The sequence below is a fragment of the Pan paniscus genome, chromosome X (genome assembly GCF_029289425.2).
Source record: "Pan paniscus chromosome X, NHGRI_mPanPan1-v2.0_pri, whole genome shotgun sequence".
NCBI classification, from domain to species: domain Eukaryota; kingdom Metazoa; phylum Chordata; class Mammalia; order Primates; family Hominidae; genus Pan; species Pan paniscus.
Genome location: NC_073272.2, coordinates 21,399,796 through 21,421,315, shown reverse-complemented (window position 1 = coordinate 21,421,315; position 21,520 = coordinate 21,399,796). Strand labels below are relative to the sequence as shown.

The following is a 21,520-nucleotide window of genomic DNA, read 5'->3' as shown; positions in this document are numbered from 1 at the left end:
CTTAATGACATCTGAACTCAAAGGTTACTTCTGTAGCATTTCCTCACCTATGTGCTGTGAGGGTAGGGTAGTGATTTCTTCAGCTCTCCAGGGTGGATGGGAAGGGCCTTAGCTGGCCGGAATCACCCCTCTGGGCTGATGGCCTTCAACAACCTTTGGCCTCCAGCAGTATGTCATAAAAATAACTACTATTTTATGTGTGCGCCATTATCTGAAGAAAGCTAGGTGGCACTAACTTACTGCATGTATTTATCCTTCTGTATAAAGATGTTCAACAATGGCTCTACTTTAGGGAATACTTCACCTTCCTTGTTAGAGAAAGGAACATATGACTGGCAAAGGAAACTCCAGGATAATTAAAAACCCTTGTATGTGTCTTCATTTCACACATTCTTTCTCTAGGACTTCTTTTGGGAATTAGACCTTGAAATAGCTCAGACTTTTAAAGATAGAGCTGAAAGTTCTATTATATCTAGAATGAAAAAGTCCAGTCTAATTGAAGAAACAATCTTTTTGAGGGAATATATAACTTGGGGTTGCGGCTATTATAGAGTAAAGGGTAATTAGACTTACCTTCCTGTCATAGACAACTCTAACATTGGCCAAAACATACAAAGTGGCTGTTTTTAGGCATTGGACAATACATATCACAAGAATGTGATCCTGGAGACAAGGGAAGCATAAAAGTGAGTTTTACATCAACCCTGGCTTTTTGCCTAGAGGCACTTTCTAAATTGCAGCACAGGGCAGTGGAGCCCAAACAAAGAGTAGCAGACTCATTTATTGGATAGAGGAAACAAGTTGTAATTCAGGACTGCTGGGGTGGCTCAAATTTTCAGGGCATGGAACTGCAAAAGAATGAGCTACACAAGGAAAGAGTGTCAGAAATGTATAGATCTAGATGATTTGGCCAAATACTAAGCCAGGCATCAGTAGGGCAAGACTCTATGAGACCTGGCAGAAAATAAGAACTTGGAGGGGCTGTGAGCTGAGTGGATATCCCAGAGATCACCAGTAATGGGAGATGTTAGAGTTCTAGCTAAGCAGAGTAGAAAAACACGAGGTGCTATCCTCGTGTTGAGAACTTCTGGCATCCAGTTGAGAACCCAGAAAAGCCAGCCACAGGAACAGCACTACCCTAGACCCATTGTAACAAAGCCTAAAAACCCAAGCCTTGACCAGTCAAGCTGACCTGCAAGTAACCTGCCTACCATAGCAGAACTCAACACTCTTTCAGGGAAGACAACAAAATCCAGTCTTTGAACAGCAGCATGCACAGTTGCTCAACAACTGTTGAGATAATATAATCGCAAATGACTAGATCTGTGAAGAAGCAGGAAAATGTGAGGTGGCTTGAAGAAGACATAGGGGTGTTTCTGAGTACAGTTTTCAGGCATTGATACCTGCTTCAGTTAATATTGGCATCCCCAAGAGGAAATGTGTTTACTGTTTTTTGTGTGTTATCCACCCAGTTTCTCGTTACTAGTTATATAGTATGTAAAAAGAAAAAAGCAAAAGTTAGTATAGCAAAGCCTGTAAATTGTTGCCTGCTAAGAAGCCACGATTTTTTGTAAGTAGTTCAACTCTGGGTCATGACTTCGTTGTATTACAAAAGAGTGAGTGACTGCCAGTCAGGCGTGGTGGCTCACACCTGTAATCCCAGCACTTTGGAGGGCCGAGGCGGGCAGATCACTTGAGTTTAGGAATTTGAGACTAGCCTGGGTAACATGGCAAGACCCTGACTCTACAAAAAATTAAAAAATTAGCCATGCATGATGGAGTATGCCTGTAGTCTTGGCTGCTCGAGAGACTGAGTGGAAGGATTGCTTGAGCCTGAGAGGTCAAGGCTGCAGTGAGCCATGATGTATTTATCCTTCTGTATAAAGATGTTCAACAATGGCTCTACTTTGGAATGCCACTGCACTCCAGCCTGGGCAACAGAGTGAGGCCCCGTCTTAAAAAAAAAAAAAAAAAGTGAATGACTGCCTAAGCCTTAGTTATCCTGTGATGTTGGCATTTGGAATGTAGTGTTTTCTTGAGTAAGCTCGTCCCTAGGACTGTCTCCTCAGGCTTCTCTCTTTAATTTTGGTCTGCCAGGCATTGCTTCTGACACTGAATAGTAGTCAGTGTAGTCCTCGTTTTTTCTTCTTACCTTATAAACCATGATATGTGGCTGAGCCTCCTTTAGTAACTGATTTATGGGGATGTAGAAAATTCTGAGAGAAATCCCAGCCATGCAGAATAATTGCATCTCTTGGGGAGGTGTTAACAAGCAGAGGCAGAGATGAGTGCTTCTGGGCCTCAGCTTCCATGGAACTTTCGCTCAATAGCCCCCACCCCTAAGCTCTATGCAGAAGGCGTTCATTAGCAAATATTAAATGGCTGTTTCCATACTGCTGGTGGATGCTGAGGGTGTGAGGCCCTCTGGGGGCATGCTGAGGCTCACTTAACAGCCTCACCCAAATTGTCCAACACTCATTTTCTCCTCAAATGATATCAGGGAAGGTCATGAAGAACAGCCATGCTGGATAACTTCTGGGAAATTGGGACTGGGGAGCCTGAGGGCAGCTGACCACCAGAAGTGACTGAGCAGAATACATTTCTTTTTTGTTTGCATCAAGTGGTGTACCCATTTTTATGTTTTCAGTTTTTGGTTTGAAATGTCTGTTTCTAAGCTGCATGTTCCCATTTGAACTCAAAGAAGACACTTACAATGCCTGAGAAAATGTAGCCTTCCTTTTTGGGGTAATTTTAAAGTTTTTGCCACAATTTTGAATAAATAATAAATTCAGAACAGATCAGCAGGTAAAGCCTGATCATATAGATGAAGCTTCCTTTGTGTAGTAATTCTATACCTGCTTCCCCCTTGTTCAGTTTGACCTCACTTCTGATGTTTGAAAGTGGAGAGAAGTGGAACAACAGTCTGGAGGAAGATTGGGTCATTCATCTATTCAGTCAACATTTATTCAGAATTGACATGTTCCGGGCACTATGGCAGGAATTAGATGGAGACAGAGGTGTGAAGATAAGAATCCTCATTTTCAAGGAGCTTATCGTTTTCAGGAACCTTGTGACTCAAAGTATGGTCCACGGAGTAGTGGCATTGGCATCACCTGGGAACCTCTTAGAAGTGTAGAATCTCAGACTTGCCCCAGACCTACTGAATTTGAATTGGCATTTTCACAAAATCCCTAAGTGAGAAGCATGCACATTAAAGCTTGAGAAGCGTTCATCTTAAATCACTGATTCTCAGCCTACACACTGGAAAAACCTAGGGACATTGTAAAAGCACTGATTTCCTGTGCCCATTCCCCACCCCCAAATTGTGATTTAATGGGTATGGAGTCTGGCCCAGACATCGGCATTTTCTTTTAAATTCCCAGGTGATTCTAAATGTGCAGACAGGTGTGAGAGCCACTCATCTAGTACATGGCTTTGTACTCTTGACAAAACAGCCCAAGATGAGATTGTAGCTCATTCTGTTAACCAATGTACAAGCTAGGTGGCAAGTTTGTCTTTTCTACAGATTTGAAGTGCCTAGACTAGAGGTAGGCACACCAGGTCTCACGTGCCCTCTCTGTGCCCACAGGTTGTATGTCAGGGAGTCGCTCTCAGCTGTGTGGAGCACTTCGGCCAGGTTACACGGGGCCATGCTGGCAAGATTGAACAGACTGAGGCCCGATACTGAAGTCTGGGCAAGGCCTCCTTCCTCAGACACACCCCGGGGCCTTGGCATCCCTCCCCTTGGACCCCCTCCAAGTGTGTGAGCTGCTGCCAGGGGGTTTCACCTGAGGCAGCAGGGACTAGGAGTGGCTCCTTGGCACTCGAGGATGGCGCTGGGTCACATGACAAATGCACATGAGTGTAATTAAGCAGCTCTCCTGGTCACATTGTCCCTCAGGGATTCAGACCAGGCCATGTAATCACGATGATGACAATAACAACAACCAGCTCTTGTGTCACTCTTTATACTTTGCAAAGATTTTCACATTTGTCAGGAAACCGAGATCCAGGGAGCTTTCGTCACTAGGGAACAGCTTAAGTGTCACATGGCCCATGCTTGCTCTGTTCCACCTCTCTCTGAGTTCCACTTGAACATGTCAGGCAAAATAAGGAATGGCTCCCTTGTGACAAAGTGAGTTCCCTGTTATAAGCAGTATGCTAGGAGAGAGTAGATAACCTGAGATGTAGCAGAACGCAGAGGCTGGACTACACAACACCTAATGCTCAATTCATTCATTCCTTAAAAGGAAAAACATCATTTGCATTTTATAGGGAAAAGTATATGTTACCCTAATATCTCCCTGGTGTTGAGGCATAGAGAAACCATTTTTGCCATTTTAAGGACTTGAGTTTGAAAGAGTAAAAATGATATGTCAGAAATAAGATTTCTTTCCATATTCTTGCTAAGCGTTTAGGTCTACTTTCCCCTGAGTTCATGCTAATAGAGCTTATGTCTAAACAGCAGCTTTCTGGAAGCGTCATCTACATGCTGCTCCTTTTCTCATTTCTACCTCCCACCTCATTCAGAGTTCATCCCCTCACCTGCCTACAATGCTCTTTCTCATTTGTATTAGAGTCTAAAACTCCATGAAGGTAACTGTCGTCTGGAGTTATGCCTGGGGTCCTGGTGTAATTTATTAATAGCGCCCCAGATTTGGAAACAAATTGTAGTACTTGGGCCACGTTACCTCTCTCCTCAGTGGTCAGCTACTGCCTCACCATCCTGCCTTCACTCAACTTCTACCGTCTTCCTTGGGGACATCCACTTCCGCCCTGATGGCAGTCGGGCCTCACAAGTGGTTGATCACCTGCCCCTCCTTTCTGCCCCTGTCACTCAGTGGGTGCTGTCTTGCCTCACACCTCATATCACTGTTCAGTAGATGTTGGAGGGGCGGGGTTTGTTCCAAGCTCTAATTCCTGTATATTCTCTTCCATGAGCACAGCTTTCCTCTCTCCCTCTTCTCTTCCTTTACGCTCAGCAAGTCTGCCCTTGACCATTCTCATTGCCTCAGTTCTTATCCTTGTTCTCTGCTTCCAGGCTGCCCAGCTTGTCTTGGTCCCACTTGTTTGTAAATCCATTCTAGCACTTCTGCCAGTGTTTCTGTGCCATTCTGATTCACTGTGTCTGCCTCTCCCACTAGACTCTGAGCTTGGGAGCCCCACAAGGACATGATGGTTTTCTTTTCTCCCCTGGATTCATCTCCTATCCTGCACATTTTAGAAGTCTAGCCCAGCCATTGGCATTTTTTTTTAATTCCCAGGTGATTCTAAGTGTGCAGCCAGATTTGAGAGCCATTTTAGGTTCTCAGTAAATAAATTGAGGCCAGGCGCTGTGGCTCACGCCTGTAATTCCAGCACTTTGGGAGGCCGAGGCGGGCAGATCACCTGAGTTCAGGAGTTCAAGACCAGCCTGGCCAACATGATGAAACCTCATCTCTACTAAAAATACAAAAAAATTAACCAGGCGTGGTGGCAGGTGCCTGTAATCCCAGCTACTTGGGGAGGCTGGCGCAGGAGAATCGCTTGAACCTGGGAGACAGAGGTTGCAGTGAGCCGAGATCATGCCATTGCACTCCAGCCTGGGCAACAGAGCCAGCCTCTGTCTCAAATAAACAAACAAATAAATAGAATTTGCTGCTATTTTATACTTTCGAAAGCACAGCCCTCATACAAGTCTCTTCATCTCTGCCATCAAAAGACTAGTTCTTTTGTCTGGTTTGTTGAAGAGGACTTATTTTCACTTCTCATTTTGCTGTTAAAATTATTCCTATTTCCCTTAAATTAGCTTGTATTGCTGGGGGAAAAAAATGCCTTGCTTCTCTGTAAATCTCTATCCCACTCCAGGCATCCTGACCCTGTGTCCACTTTCTGTCTTATAGCAGACTCTTTTCTTTGGCTATTTTTTCTTGGTTTTTTTTTTTTTTTTTTTTTTTCTACTTCTGCTAGTAGCACTAAATCACACTGGCAGTTTTCTCTTTTGACTGTGCTTATCTCATCCATGGACCTTGTGTTTATTCTTGTACCAATCAGAACAATTAGACATATTGTGTTCTCCCTTCATGCTTCCCTTCTCTTCTTTGAATTGTGCCACGAGTAGCACTGTTAGTGTTTTCCTTAAGAAGCAGAATATAGATGGGCCATCCAAGCCAGTCATCACCAAGGGGAAATATGAGACATACAATGTCATTATGTACCATTTTCTCCCATAGGGGTGTATGGGATCTAAAGTTATTCTGGGCCGGGCTCGGTGGCTCACACCTATAATCCCAGCACTTTGGGAGGCCAAGGTGGGCGAATCACCTGAGTCCAGGAATTCGAGACCAGCCTGGCCAACATGGTGAAACCCTGTCTCTACTAAAAATATAAAAATTAGCCGGGTGTGGCAGTACATGCCTGTAATCCCAGCTACTTGGGAGGCTGAGGCAGGAGAATTGCTTGAACCAGGGAGGCGGAGGTTGCAGTGAGCCGAGATCACGCCACTGCACTCCAGCCTGGGCGACAGAGTGAGACTACGTCTCAAAACAAAAGCAAAAACAAAAACAAACAAAAAAACCACAAAAAAAAAACCAAAGTTATTCTGGATGGGCTTTTGCTTATTAACATTTTCTATATTGTTTTTCTCACATGTGAAGCAAAAAAGGTTCTTGGGTTATTATTTGCATAAGACTAAGATGAAGCATGGATTTACACTGTTTAGAAAGTTTGAGCCCAGGTGTGGTAGCTCACACCTGTAATCCCAGCACTTTGGGAGGCCGAGGCAGATGGATCCCTTGAGCCCAGGAGTTCAAGACCAGCCTGGGCAGCATGGCGAAACCCCATCTCTACTAAAAATATGAAAAATTAGCCAGGCATGGTGGCATGTGCCTATAGTCCAAGCTACTCAGGAGGCTGATGTGGGAGGATCTCTTGAACCCAAGAAGTCAAGGCTGCAGTGAGCCGAGATCATGCCACTGCACTCCAGCCTAGACAATGAGAATGTGACTCTGTCTCCCTGCAAAAACAGATAGTTTTTTTTTGAATGCCTTTTGTGGGTATAGTTCTGTATCAGATGACCTGAAATGAATGTGGAAGGAAGACCAGTCCTCAGCTAAGCAAACCATTCACACATGTAAAGATTTCAGATTATTGCAAAAACTGTTAATGGTTCTCTCCTCTTTTGGTACTAGAGCACTCATTTGATCCCTGTTACCCAAAGGACCTTGCGTAATATTGTATGTCTGTCTTTCCCATACATCTCTAAGCTCCCTGGGGTTAGAGATCATGTTCTCTGCATCTGCGTGTTTAAGATTTGATGCTTACAGAGCTTAAATATATTTTGCATTTAATAGATGTTTATTGAATTGAATATCATTAATTGCAAATTAACACTGTACTGAGCATTAGAGAAAAGATAAGGCATTCATCATAGTCAGTTTCTTAAAGGTGAGTTTCAAGTTGAGTTTTGAAGAAACCTAATTCCAAGAATTAGGGTCAAAGAAATTCTACTCCCAGCTTCCTTCATAAGTTTTTCTGGTATCATTGATGATGTTTGTAACATCCTAGGGTCAGAAGAACCTCAGGAGCCACCAAATCCTGCCACCACTCCTGTTCATAAATCCCTTCTTTGAAGACTGATGCTAGTATTCAGGGGGTGATGTGACATGGGCAGGACCAGATTATCTACTTGGACTTCTCACTGTCATTTTTCCAGAAAGATAAGCATCCTTTCATGTTGAAAGACTTTTGGACCCTTGTTTTGTTCTGGGTAAATCTGAACTTGATACTTCAAGGGTCTTTGGTTTTTTTTGTTGTTGGTTGGGGCTAGAATTTATAGTCTGTGACTAAGGACTGATTTCCAAAATCTGCACTCTCTTCCCTAAGGAAGACCCTAAGGGGTCAGCTTATCTTTGTAACAGATACCACTGGGGCAGTGGAAGGTGGTGATGAATTACTTGCTACCTGAGGTGGGCCTTATGCTAACTTATAGAGAATTCCCACGAGTTTAGGCAGATAGAGGCCATCCTGTTCTACAGTAATTCAAGTATTGGACTGGAGGAGATCGCAGAACTCTCAGGGCTAGAAAGAGTCTGCATTGATTCTACAAATACTTATTATATGAGGCATTGTGTACATGGCTGGGGGTATAATGGTGAAAAGTCAGATGTGCTCCTCACCTTGCTGGAATGTATGATCTAACAAGGTACAAATGAGCCATACGAGCCATGGCTCTCCCAGGGCCCTACAGCAAGGCCTTAGGCCAGCTGCACATCTGGTACTTGAGCCCTTTTCTAATCCCACTGGTGTCGTGGAGACCATGGGTTCTCCATGGGCCCTGAACATGATCTCCTCTCTTTCTCTGTCACCTTCTTGCTTTCCCTTATGTGTTATCAGCAGGTTTTTTGTTTGTTTGTTTTTTGGAAAGCCTTTTCTCATTTTGGGCTTCAGCTGGAAGTTGTTGATCACAAGACTTGGGAGTCTGCTATAGGACAAAAAGCAGGCTCAGGGTCAGGATGCCTGAAGTGGGATGGAGATTAACTGATTACAGGGATTTTATTCAAGGAATTTTATATTTGACAGTGGTGTGTATATTATATATATACTGGGCAGGAAGCGTTGCCCAAGTGAGGAGGTTTACAGTAGGCTGGATGAGTCCTGGGTCAGGCGGTAGAAGTGGAATTGGACTTGGAGGACAAATGTGAGACATATGATAAAACTCCAGCAAATGGGACTTCCAACCAGTTGAAAATGGGAAAAACTAGAAGTGGTTTTGTGGCATGAGGTTATGTGCCCAGGAGAACCACGAGGCCATTAGGCTCATGAAAAAGGCCAGGCTCTTGCCATTTTTGCTCGTTGTCCTTTCTCTAGCACCTGGCTCAGTGTCCAGAACAAAGTAGATGCTTGATAAATGTTCGATGAATGAATGAACAAAATAGAGATTATCCAAAGGGAAGCAAGTTCACTCTGGAAGAATGGAGAGCCTTATTCATTCATTTAGGATGCCAACATTGCATCCTGTAAAGTGGAGGAAGGGATTTTCATGATGGCAACTGTGCATCATCAACATCCAAAGGAGAAGGTGAAGGAGAGCAGTGCATTAATGAGCTTGTGTAAAGTATGATTTTTCTTCTGGTTGGCTGACTGTCACAAAACCTTTTTTCAATATTGACAAGCTTTGTGACAGGCTAATCACATTTGTGCATGTGATATTTTCTAAGCCATATTTGCAGTTAATGAAATACTTTTATTTCAGTAAAATTAAAATGAAGAAAACACATATTCTCCCATCCTTAAAGAAAAAAGAAAGGCTGGGCGCAGTGGCCCATGCCTGTAATCTCAGCACTTTGGGAGGCCAAGGCGGGCGGATCACCTGAGGTCAGGAGTTTGAGACCAGTCCGGCCAACATGGTGAAACCCCGTCTCTACTAAAAAATACAAAAATTAGCCAGGCATTGTGGCACGTGCCTGTAATCCCAGCTGCTGGGAGGCTGAGATGGAGGAATCGCTTCAACCCAGGAGGCGGAGGTTGCAGTGAGCCGAGATTGCACCACTGCACTCCAGCCTGGGCGACAGAGTGAGACCCTGTCTCAAAAAAAAAAAAAAAAAAAAAAAGAAAGAAAGGAAAAAGAAGACCTTATTGATTCAGGGCATCTAAAAGCAGCACTGGGTTTTGAGTACCAGCCGACAATGTTAAGCGGACTTAAGCTTTTGTTTTCCCCTCTGACATTGGGGTTTGTGCTGACTTGGTAACCATTGCCTCATTAACACGGACCTCCAGGAAAGGGCCTCCATTCTCTTGAAAAGGGGGGTTACACCCCTCTGGAGGCTGCTTGCCCCCATCTCTCACTCTCTGTTCTCCTGTTTTCTAGGACTGCATCGACGTAGGCTGGTGGGAAGGAGAGCTGAACGGCAGACGAGGCGTGTTCCCCGATAACTTCGTGAAGTTACTTCCACCGGACTTTGAAAAGGAAGGGAATGTAAGTCTCCTTCACTTTGATTTCAGCGGAGTTGTGGCTCCCATGTTGGGACTTGGGATGGGGGAAGTTTGGTGTAATGTTGAAGAGCACTGGCATTTGAACATTCAACAGACCCAGATTCTGAGCCCTCGGCTGCCATATACTCTGTAACAAGTTTCATCATAGGATGCATCTGTTAGCTGGCAACAGTGATCTCTACTCTGGGGTTGTTGCATACATAAACAAGATAGTGTGTGTAAAGCACTCGGTGCAGCACTGGCACATTTCAGCACCCAAATAAACTGTGAGAACCTTGGGTGCTCTTTTTGGTAAGTGGACTGCCAGCATCCCACATAACATGGTCCTTGGGGGTGGGAAAGTAGCCAGTGTTGTGGAAGTGGTTGAAAAGCACATTGTAAGGCTGAGGATGCAGGGCGAGGCCTGTTAATCTTTCTACACTATATGCGTACATGTGTGAGTACACCCGCACATATCCGTATATTAGTATATACACATCTCTCATCCACGGTTTCTCTTTTGTTGTGGGAGCCATTTGACCATGCCACTGTTTAAATCAGCCACTCCATCTGTGTTTGCCTCACTCCAGGTGTATTCTTTCCCTGCTGACGATGTAATAAGAAATATTGGGAAGTTAGAAGCACTTTCCAGTATAAGGGAGGAGCAATCCCATATTTAGGTTCTTTGCCCAGGCTTTCGCGTGGCCTCTGCCCACCTTTCCCAGCCTCAACCCACTTCATGTCCATGGGGACTCTGTTACTGGACGGTGCTGAGCCAGATCTTGCCATGGCACGATTCCAGTAGGGCTGAGGTGTGGGAAGGATAGCTACAGTGCTGGTGGCTTCATTGCCAAGGATACTAAAGTAGCATTTAATGGAATTTGTGCTGCTTTGATGAATGGATGTAATTGTTTAAGAAGCTAGATGGTGTTGGCGCCTGCCAAGATTACGGCCCATAGACCATTAGGTTGGTTTAAAGGCTAAGTTAGCCACACTTTGTAAGCTTTTTGATTGCTTGCTTTCTTGTATTGTTTAGGTGAAGGATGTTCTGTTCCACACCTGTTATTCTCTCTTGGAGTCTGAGTTTGGGTTCTAGAGAATCTGGATTCTGGTTCTTAATGTTTCCTAGATTCTTGATACTTAAAGTGAGATCCATGGACCGGCAATAGCAGCATCACCTGAGAGCTTGTTAGAAATGCTCAGACCCCACCCCAGACCTGGTGCATCAGAATCTGCATTTTAACAGCGTTCTCTGGTGATTTGCTTGCATATTACAGTATAGGAAGCACTAGTGTAGAAGCAGGTATCTAAGTGATGACAACCCACCTTCTGGTTTCCTCCCCCATCCCCCATATTTTAGGAGGGAAATAAATTCACACAACAGAGAAGAGCTCATCATTCAATAAGGAAATTTTCCACCAAGCAAAATCACTTGAAATGTTTTTACTGATGACTGTAGCAATAGTGGATTGTCATTTGACAAAATCAGTCACTGAGAAGAAAAGATACTAAACACTTAGTAGTGACTGCATAGGAAATGTTTTGAAATAGTAGGACGCAGGAATAAGGATGGCAAACATTACAAAGAGTACAGTGGTTGTGACCCTAAGCTGTGGCATCAGATAGATCTGGGTTTGAATCCTGGTTCTGTCACTTACTTGTTCTATAGCCAAACCCGAGTCACTGAATGTCTCTAAGCCTCTGCATTCTCATCCATAAAATCATGAGAATAATTGTACCTACCTTGTCGAAGTGTTGAGAGAAGATTTACTGGGATGATGCACATAAATTCTTAAACATGGTGCCTAGTAGTTGGTAAATGCCTCACACAGATTAACTATTCCAGTCTTTATAATTACTATTTACCACGAGGGTAGGAAGACTCTAGCTAAAACTGTGAAGTAATGATAGAAGGCTGACTCTAGTTCTTTTTGCTCCAGCTGATCAAATCAACACAGTTATCTTGGTATCTTGGCGATCTTCCCTGGGAATCCAAATGCATCTAAAAACTTTGATAAATAGCCATTAAAAATAAATCTAGCAACTTAGAAAATGTATTGGTAGAGACACGTGAGCACAGAATGGCATAATCTTTATGTTATTTGTCATGGTTTTTTTTTTTCTGGATCTGCTGCCTGATAAATGTTTTATTTTCATTCACTCATTCAGTATTTATTGAGTCCTTTCTCTGGGCTGGCCACTGTGCTGGTTGATTGAAAGTGAAGCATGCACATGGGTACTGTCCTTGTGAGCTTAGAGTTAGGCAGTTAGGTCTGGCGTTTAGGGCCGTGGAGACCTGCCAGACTCTTCTGAAAGGACACTTGATGTAGGCCTCTCCAAGTGAGTGGAGGCAAGGGGGCTGTTCAGTCTGCCCATACCCCGCTTCTCCCCTATCTTTGTGAGGCTGGTAAAAGCTAGGCACATCCTGAAGCATTTGGGCGCCAAGACCTTCATGGTGACTCCTCTCCCTTCGACCAAGGAATCTTAGCAAGCATACCATCTTACTAGACATTTGCCACCTTATTGGTTCTGATTGAGGCAGTATGTTTTTTTAATTGACAGATAAAATTGTTTGTATTTAATGTTTACAATGTGATGCTTTGAAGTATATATACATTGTGGAATGACTGAATCTAGCTAATTACCATATGCATTACCTCACGTCGTTATTTGTGTGGTGATGGGCAGTAGGGTTTTGAAGACTAGGGTAAAATCTAGATCATTCTTTTAACAAATGGGCAAAGCATGCCTTCTAATTCCCAGTCATGTCTTGGGGGGGCAGTAAATTCACTCAGGTGAGAGCTACTCCATACAGTACTTTTCTAGAAGCTCTGTGTTACATAAGCTATTAAGGGAAGCACTTCCACCAGGAGAGTGAAGTTGTCAGTGATGAGTGGACTGGGCATGGCACACTCTTTGGGACATGCACGCTCTCTGGGGCCCCATGGGCATCTCTCTAGTCCCCCACAAGCAGCCGCCATCTCTTTGATAGGTCTTTTAACCTTGTCCTTATGAAGCAGAAAACCCAATTTAAGGGAAACAATAGTCATACCCGTCAGACAAAGTAATACCTATAGCTGAAAAGTGATTGTATAACCTAACATTTAACTTCTAGAAAATTCAAAGTATAACATCCCTTTCCATCTCCTCTGGTCTATAAAAACCAGCCAACCATCTTCACATTGGTTGTTATACCAGCCTTTATTGCTGCACCCAGAGTATTGGTGAGTTGGTGACAATGCGACTGGAGATAGGGCTGTCATTTGCTGCGTTGAGGGTGTGAAGATGATTAGAATCATTAACACGAAGGCACTATGTGAATGATAGAGTCTGAAACGTTCTGCCACTGGTTTCAGCAGATGTCATCTTGTCTTGCCAGTGACTGGGGTTACAATCATTCACCCAGAAAAGAGGACGATCTCTGATGATTAGGGTAGACAGAAGCAAACGGCATTTATTCAACAGCAGGCCTCTTGACTCCGTAGGCATCAGCAGAGCATTCTGATAAGGCTGACATATTTTCTGCTGGGGTGTGAATTCAGGTAGTTACTACAAGGCCTTTTGGAATTCCTGGCCATCTTTCTTTCGGAGAGTGCTTAGTGGATTCTCCCTCACCAGGGTAACAAATGCTTTGGGGTTTTTCCTCAAGATATTCCAGAAGGGCATCCGTTGATCTCTTGGTGCATATTTTAGAGCAATTATGTAAGCTATTTATAAGAGAACCTAGATTCAATGGCTGTCTGTTTATTTTTGGCCTTGACAGTAAAATTGAATACCAGAACGGAAAGATTAAATATTCTGAGAACTCTAATGAAGCAGTGTGTGTGCTGTGTCATTGTTACAGAAGGCTAACGGGGAACTTAGACTCTCAAAAACAGCAGAAACAACTGCTCACTGTCATTAAAAAAAGAACAAAATTAGAATAGGTATTTTGAAAGATAGTGTTATTTAAGAAAGTGGCCAGTGTGGTGGTTCATGCCTGTAATCCCAGCACTTTAGGAGGCCAAGGTGGGAGGATTGCTTGAGCCTAGGAGTTTGAGACCAACCTGGGCAACATAGCAAGACCCAATCTCTACAAAAATAAGAAAAATTAGCTGGACATGGTGGTACATGCCTGGAGTCCCAGCTATTCAGGAGGCTGAGTTTGGGGGATCGCTCGGGCCCAGGAGTTTGAGGCTGCAGTGTGCTGTGATCATGCCAGTGCACTCCAGCCTGGGCAACAGAGCGAGACCCTGTCTCAAAAAAAAAGTAAATCTCAGGCTCCAGTTCTTTTAAGAGAAACTGTTCAAATCACCAGAAGATATTACTGATCTACCATGCATTTATTTGGAGGGCTCTTCAGTGTTAGTGCAAGTCAAGAATGATGGCATTGCTAAGATTCCCATAGGCGTTTCCCTAATGAATGCTCCCCAGTGGGAGCTCAGCCTCAGGGACTCAGAAACCTGCCCTCGAAGATGTCCCTGTGAGTATGATGCAGGCTCGCCTTTGCTGAGTCATAGAGACTTAATCAGGTAGCAGGCAGCCAGCTTACTCATCGCAACAAGAACTCAGATGTCAGCCAGTCTGGAACGCAGAGGTCTGCCTGCCCCGGTCATTTTGTCCCCTATGGGTCTGATTCCTTAGAAGCCGGGTTCCACCAGAAGCCACGTTTATCCGGTGCTTTCTGGGAGGGCAAGGAATCAAAACAAGAGGAGTTTGTTGTTCTTACCAAGGGTCTGACAGGTATCACTTGAGGCCCCTTCATGCACCAAAGGGAAAGATCTGCCAAGGGAACCATGTGTTGAAGTCAACTAAGCCTTGATGATACTTCTAAGAGCACTGCACCACTGCCTTCGGCCTCCATTTGTCTTTGTTTTCATGACTGACTGGACCCTTCCTGTTCACATCAATCTCCAGACACATTGTGATGCAATCAATTAGATTTCCCACTTTCTCCATTATAATCATGTGCCAACCCACCCTCTTACGATTTTTTTTAGCACAAGTTTTGCAGGTTCCAAACTTTTGCAAGAAAGGAAGTCTCTTGCTCGATTCCCACAATGGCTGAATTTTGCTGGTTTAACTCTACCTTCCCTATACCAAATTCGTAGGAGGCCCCTCACCTTACTTAGCCTCCATCTTCTGACAACTCAGTCCGTAAAATCTGTTCTTAGTCAACATTTTCTTTATTATTCATCATGTCCTTTAGCCTTTAGCCCTGGCCCTAATTTTTATTTAGAATCATCTTAAAAGACATCTTGTTTGAAAACGTGGCATCTATAACAAGAACTGTTGTTTTTCTAGTTTCTGAAGATGCCCGATAATTTCCCTATTTTTTAGCCTTCCAAAAGAAAGAAATATGTGCTTCTAATAAGCAGCCTTATGAAAAAAATTTACCTAAACATTATCTGTCTTGAACATTTAGTTTCATGGGTGGTTTCACATGCAAAGAAATGGGGTTTGTCAAGGAGTTAATGTCATCCGAGTATGGCCTATTGACTCAGCCCCAGTGGACTTTCTCAAAGCCACCCAGATGGTATTCCCTCTCCCTTCTCCAGCTGTACTTACAGCCTGTAGTCTTTGAAGGCAGAGCCCATGTCCCAAGCTTCTCCTTCATGGGGCCTTACAGCATGCATGGTACATGGTTGCTGGTGAAGAACCCATGGTCCTTTAGTTGGTTGGTGCCAGAGTGTATCTTCTCTTCCTCCTGCCTCTCCTCTCCTGCTTGCTGCTTTCTCTTGTACAAAAGAGGAGGAAGAGTGGAAGGGAGGGGCAGGGGGAAGCTGGCCTCCTGTCAGATTGTCCTTCCTAGACCAAGAGAGGCCCAGATCCTTCCATCTGATCATGGGGTCTGGGCATGGAATCAAGGCATCACTTTCAGGGTGGGGCAGATGGAATGAAGGGGTGAGCCAAGGGGTGAACTGTGAGAGCATCTTAGGGAGAAACCAAATGCCAAGGCCTGGCTGACCACCCAATAGGCCATCAGTCTGAATGGGAGATGATGGATGTAGACCACTAGGCCAGAGGCTGAGGAAGGAAACTAGAGAAAGACTCTTCCAAGAGCAGGTTCCCTAGGTCCCTGGGGATCTCCAGTGCGGATGACAGGGCAGGCAGTTGCTGGGGACTCTATAGGGTACAGAGGTGCAGTTTAAGACACTGTCATCACCTAGAGCATAGCTTTAGCTGCACATTTCAAAGGTGTGGCTGTTCCTCTAGGGGCAGGGGAGAAAAGGGCAGAGTGGAGATCCCCATGTGTTTCTAGAGCTGCAAAGGGGTGCCCTAATCAGGAGCTGTCCATTTGTGTCCCCTCTCCAGCCTCACCCACAGACACCGCCAGAGAACTTAGTGGGATGTGTGGAGGAGGTCTTCCAAAGTCCAGAATTGCTGAAAATCAAGCTGAGACTTACTTCCAGAACCTCACCATATTCCTCTAATGAAGCCCTTTAAAGGTTACCCAGCCATCAGGGTACACTTCTGTTTGTGTTTGTTTGTTTTTACCAAATCACATCTCTGGGGCCAGAGCTCTGAAGGCAAACCAGCTCAAGAGGCAAAGTAGCAAACCAGATTCCTGCCAGGGGAACAGTTGAGCCAGCCAATGAGCCTTTTGCTTGGGAAGGGCCAGTCTTGCCAAGCAAAGGGCAGAGTCAGTTCTGAAATCCTTCACAGGAAACAAAGCTTGTCTTCCTGCCATTCTCATTCCAGAACGTTTATATCTATTTCCTTCCTGGTAATGTAAAGGTAAAAATCAAATCTAGCTAATATATCCTTTGAAGGATGGTGTCTGCATGTCTTGGTGCCAGCCAACAACCCTGCACACAAGCAGACACAGACGCATGTGCACTTAGGCCTGTGCTCCCTCCATATATGAAGACTATGGAAGGCATTCGGCTCTCCCAGAAATCAGAAAATGTGGGTTCATTGACTTTGTTACCAGTATATTCATGTTGGTTCTTGTGAAATGAATTCCCGTAGTCTGGACATTGAGAAACGTAGAGTTCTGGGCCCTCTGGCTACCAACTAGCTGTTGAAACAGCCTTTCTGGGCCTCAGTGATCTCAGCTGCAGGGGGGACTCCTGTGATGACTTGCAGCTCTTAATATCCACGTTTTTTTTTTAGCACTTACCTGCAAATTGAGCAGGCTGAAGCCACCTGAGGTTGGAGCTGGAGCATTTTACCTTCACCATGGAGGGAGGGATAAAGAGAATAAATAGAACAAGTGCCTCTAGAAACTCAGGACTTAAATACTTGCCTGAGTTGAAAGGATGTTTTTGTGTGTGCACCTATAGGAGCTGGTTAATATCTTATTACTGTTAAACTCCACACAGGAAACCTTGACCTACTACTTAGCCCGGAGGACCCCAGCCCCATTTTCTTTATCCAGTCACAATGGGATGTTTGGAGGGAAATCAACTAAATGATCTCTTCATGTCTTTTTATTTGAGAATAGTGAACTCCTGTGATGAATTTTCTACTGTCACATTTTGCTGGAGAATCACCTGTTTTGCCTTCTCAGTTCACACTGCCTTGTCTTCCTGTTGCATTTAAAAAGAAATTTTTAATTTGTTTCATTTTTTTTTTTTACTGAGACAGGGTTTCCCTCTGTTGCCCAGGCTAGGGTGCAGTGGCACGATCTCAGCTCACTGCAGCCTCTGCCTCCCGGGCTCAAGCAACCCTCCTGCCTCAGCCTCCCGAGTAGATGGGACCACAGGCATGCGCCACCACGCTGGACTGACTTTTTGCATTTTTTGTAGAGATGGGTTTTCACTGTGTTGCCCAGGCTGCTCTCAAACTCCTGAGTGCAGGCAATCTCCCTGCCTCGGTCTCCCAAAGTGCTGGGCCTGTTGCATTTTTTTTTTTTTTGAGACGGAGTCTCGCCCACTGCAAGCTCCGCCTCCCGGGTTCACGCCATTCTCCTGCCTCAGCCTCCTGAGTAGCTGGGACTACAGGTGTCTGCCACCGCGCCTGGCTAATTTTTTGTATTTTTAGTAGAGACGGGGTTTCACCGTGGTTTCGATCTCCTGACCTCGTGATCTGCCCGCCTCTCCCTCCCAAAGTGCTGGGATTACAGGCGTGAGCCACCGCGCCTGGCGCCTGTTGCATTTTTAAAAAAACATTGTAGGCCCATGTGCAATACTTTATGAATCATTTTGGGGAGGAGGACAGTCTACAGCCGCATAGAACCCTGGTCCTGATTTTTATTTAGAATTACCTTAAAGACATCCTGTTTGAAAATATGGCATCTTTTCTCCTTTGAAAAAGCATGAAGGCTAAGTTTGATGGAACCAGAGAAAGTGAAGTCAGTAAAGGATTAAAAAAGAGGAAAACTTGTGAACCCCCTCTGCTAGTAAGCAAAGCAGGCACCTGGCCAGCATTGATCAAGAGTGGTAGATGCAAGACAGACAGCTCACAAACTGTTCCTTCCTTTCAAAACTGTGCTCCCAACTGCCTCTGCAACTGCCGGGTTTCCGAACAAAACTTCACACTTCTGTCTCTGTCCTTTGCCACATTCACACACATGCTTGCTGTGACCACACTCTTCATACACTGTCTGTTAGTGCAACATTTTCCTCTCTCCCTCCCCTGGTGCCCCTCTGCTCTGCTCTGTCACATTTCATGTGTCTGCTACATGCTAAATGTGACACAACATTAAAGGGGTTTTTTTTTTTCTTTGACCAGTAATCTTGGAAAATATGATGACTTGTAATTGTCGTTTTTAAATTTGGGGCCCTGTGGTTTGAGGCAAGGTCGCTGGGGTAATGGCCTCAGCGAAAGGAGGCTCATGTGAAATTGGCTATAGAAAAATTCAGACCAGCAAGGAGTGAGGAAGATGTCCAGGGGTAGGTGTCCTTGGGACTTGGCTGGGAAGAATAAGGCCATGGGGTGTTGGCAGTTTTGTAAATAAGGAATGACAGGCATACTTCATTCTTCTGTGCATTCCTTTATTGTGTTTCAGATATTGCGTTTTTTACAAATTCAATGGTTGTGGTAACCCTATGTGGAGCAAACCTACTGGCGCTATTTTCCCAATAGCATGTGCTCACTTCATGTCTTTGTGTTACATTTTGGTAATTCTCACAACATTTCAAACTTTTTTATTATTATTATACCTGTTATGGGTAATCTGTGATCAGTGATCTTTGACATTACTATTGTAATTGTTTTGAGGCACCATAAACTGTGCCCATATAAGATGGCAAACTTAATTGATCGATGTTGTGTGTGTTCTGACTACTCCATTGACCTACGATTCCCCATCTCTCCCTCTCCTTGGGCTTCACTATTTCCTGGTATGTAACAATGTTGAAATGAGGTAAACTAACAGCCCTATGATAGCCTGTAAGTGTTCAAGTGAAAGGAAAAGCCACATATCTGTCACTTTAAATCAAAAGCTAGAAATGATCGAGCTTAGTGAAGAAGGCATGTTGAAAGCTGAGACAGGCCAAAAGCTAGGCCTCTTGCACTAAATGGTTAGACAAGCTGTGAATGCAAAGGAAAAATTTGTGAAGGAAATTAAAAGTGCTACTCCAGTAAACACATGAATGATAAGAAAGTAAAACAGCCTTATTGCCAGGCATGGTGGCTCACGCCTGTTATCTCAGCACTTTGGAAGGCCAAGATGGGAGGATCACTTGAGCCCAGGAGCTCGAGACCAGCCTGGGCAACATAGTGAGACTCCATCTCTATAAATAAATAAAATAAATAAATAAATAAATAAAAGCAGACTTGCTGATGATATGGAGAAAGTTTGAGTGGTCTGAATAGAAGATCAGACCAGCCACAACACTTCTTTAAGCCAAGGTCTAATTCAGAGCAAGGCCCTAACTCTATTCAAGTCTATGAAGGCTGAGAGAAGTGAAGAAGCTGCACAAGAAAAGTTGGAAGCCAGCAGAGGTTGGTTATTGAGGTTTAAGGAAAGACACCATCTCTGTAACATAAAAGTACAAGGTGAAGCAGCAAGTGCTGATGGAGAAGCTGCAGCAAGTTATCCAGAAGATCTAGCTTTGATGAAGGTGGCTACACTAAACAACAGATTTTCCATTGATGAAACAGCCTTTGATTGAAAGAAGATATAATCTAGGACTTTCATAGCTAGAGAAGTTGATATCTGGCCTCAAAGCTTCAAAGGGCAGGCTGACTCTCTTAGTAGGGGCTAATGCATCTGGTGACTTTAAGTTGAAGCTGGTGCTCACTTACCATTCTGAAAATCCTGGGGCACTTAAGAATTATGCTGCCAGACATGGCAGCTCATGCCTATAATCCCAGCACTTTGGGAGGCCAAGGCAGGAGGATCACTTGAGCCTAGGAGTTTGAGATCAGCCTGGGCAACATAGCAAGATTCCATCTCTACAAATAATAAAACTGGCCAGTTGTGGTGGTGTGCACCTGTGGCCTCAGCTATTTGGGAAGCTGAAGTGAGAGGATCTCTTGAGCCTGGGAGGTCAAGGCTGCAGTGAGCCATGATCGCACCATTGCACTCCAGCCTGGGCAACAGAGTGAGATCCTGTCTCAAAAACAAAAACAACAAAAAAAGAATTATGCTAAATCTACTCTGCCTCTGTTCTATAGATGGAAAAACAAAGCCTAGATGATAGCACATCTGTTTACAGCATGGTTTACTAAATATTTTAAGCCCACTCTTGAGACCTACTGCTTAGAAAAAAAGATTCCTTTCAAAATATTACTGCTTATTGACAATGCACCTGGTCACCCAAGAGCCCTGATGGAGATGTATAAGAAGATGAATGCCGTTTTCATGCCTGCTACTACAACATCCGTTCTGCAGCCCATGGATCAGAGTCGTTTCAACTTTCAAGTCTTGTTATTTAAGAAATACATTTTATAAGTCTATAGCTGCCGTAGATAGTGATTCCTCTGATGGATCTGGGGAAAGTCAATTGAAATAATTCTGGAAAGGGCTCACCATTCTAGATACCAGTAAGAATATTTTTGATTCATGGGAGGAGGTCAAAATATCAACATTAACAGGGGTTTGGAAGAAGTTGATTCCAACCCTCAGGGATGACTTTCAGGGGTTCAAGACTTCAGTGGAGGAAGTAACTGCAGATGTGGCGGAAATAGCAAGAGAACTAGAATTTGAAGTGGAGCCTGAAGATATGACTGAATTGCTGCAATCTCATGATCAACCTTGAATGAATGAAGAGTTACTTCTTATGGATGAGCGAAGACAGTGATTTCTTGAGATGGAATCTACTCCTGGTGAAGATGCTGTGAACATTGTTGACAACAACGGGTTTAGAGTATTACATATGCTTAGTGATAAAGCAGTGGCAGGATTTGAGAGGATTGACTCCAGTATTGAAAGATGTTCTACTCTGGGTAAAATGCTATCAAACAGCATCGCATGATACAGAAAAATTTTTCACGAAAGAAAGTCAATCGATATGGCAAACTTCATTGTTGTCCTATTTTAAGGAATTGCTACAGTCACCCCAACCTTCAGCCACCACCACCCTGATCAGTCAGCTGCTGTCAACATTGAGGCAAGACCCTCCCCCAGCAAAAAGTTTACAACTCGCTGAAGGCTCAGATATCATTAGTTTTTTCTAGCAGTGAAGTATTTTTAAATTAA

The 21,520-nt window shown here is 44.1% G+C and overlaps 1 protein-coding gene across 18 annotated transcripts in view; it reads left to right on the top strand.

Moving 5' to 3' along the window:
• SH3KBP1 (SH3 domain containing kinase binding protein 1) overlaps positions 1 to 21,520 on the top strand; it is a 357,317-nt gene that overhangs the window by 268,666 nt on the left and 67,131 nt on the right. For all 18 annotated transcript variants that reach the window (XM_034950171.4, XM_034950169.4, XM_034950170.4 and 15 more), the window contains one exon: positions 9,848 to 9,955. In XM_034950171.4, the coding sequence (XP_034806062.1) occupies positions 9,848 to 9,955 (108 nt within the window). The remainder of the gene's footprint in view (positions 1 to 9,847; positions 9,956 to 21,520) is intronic.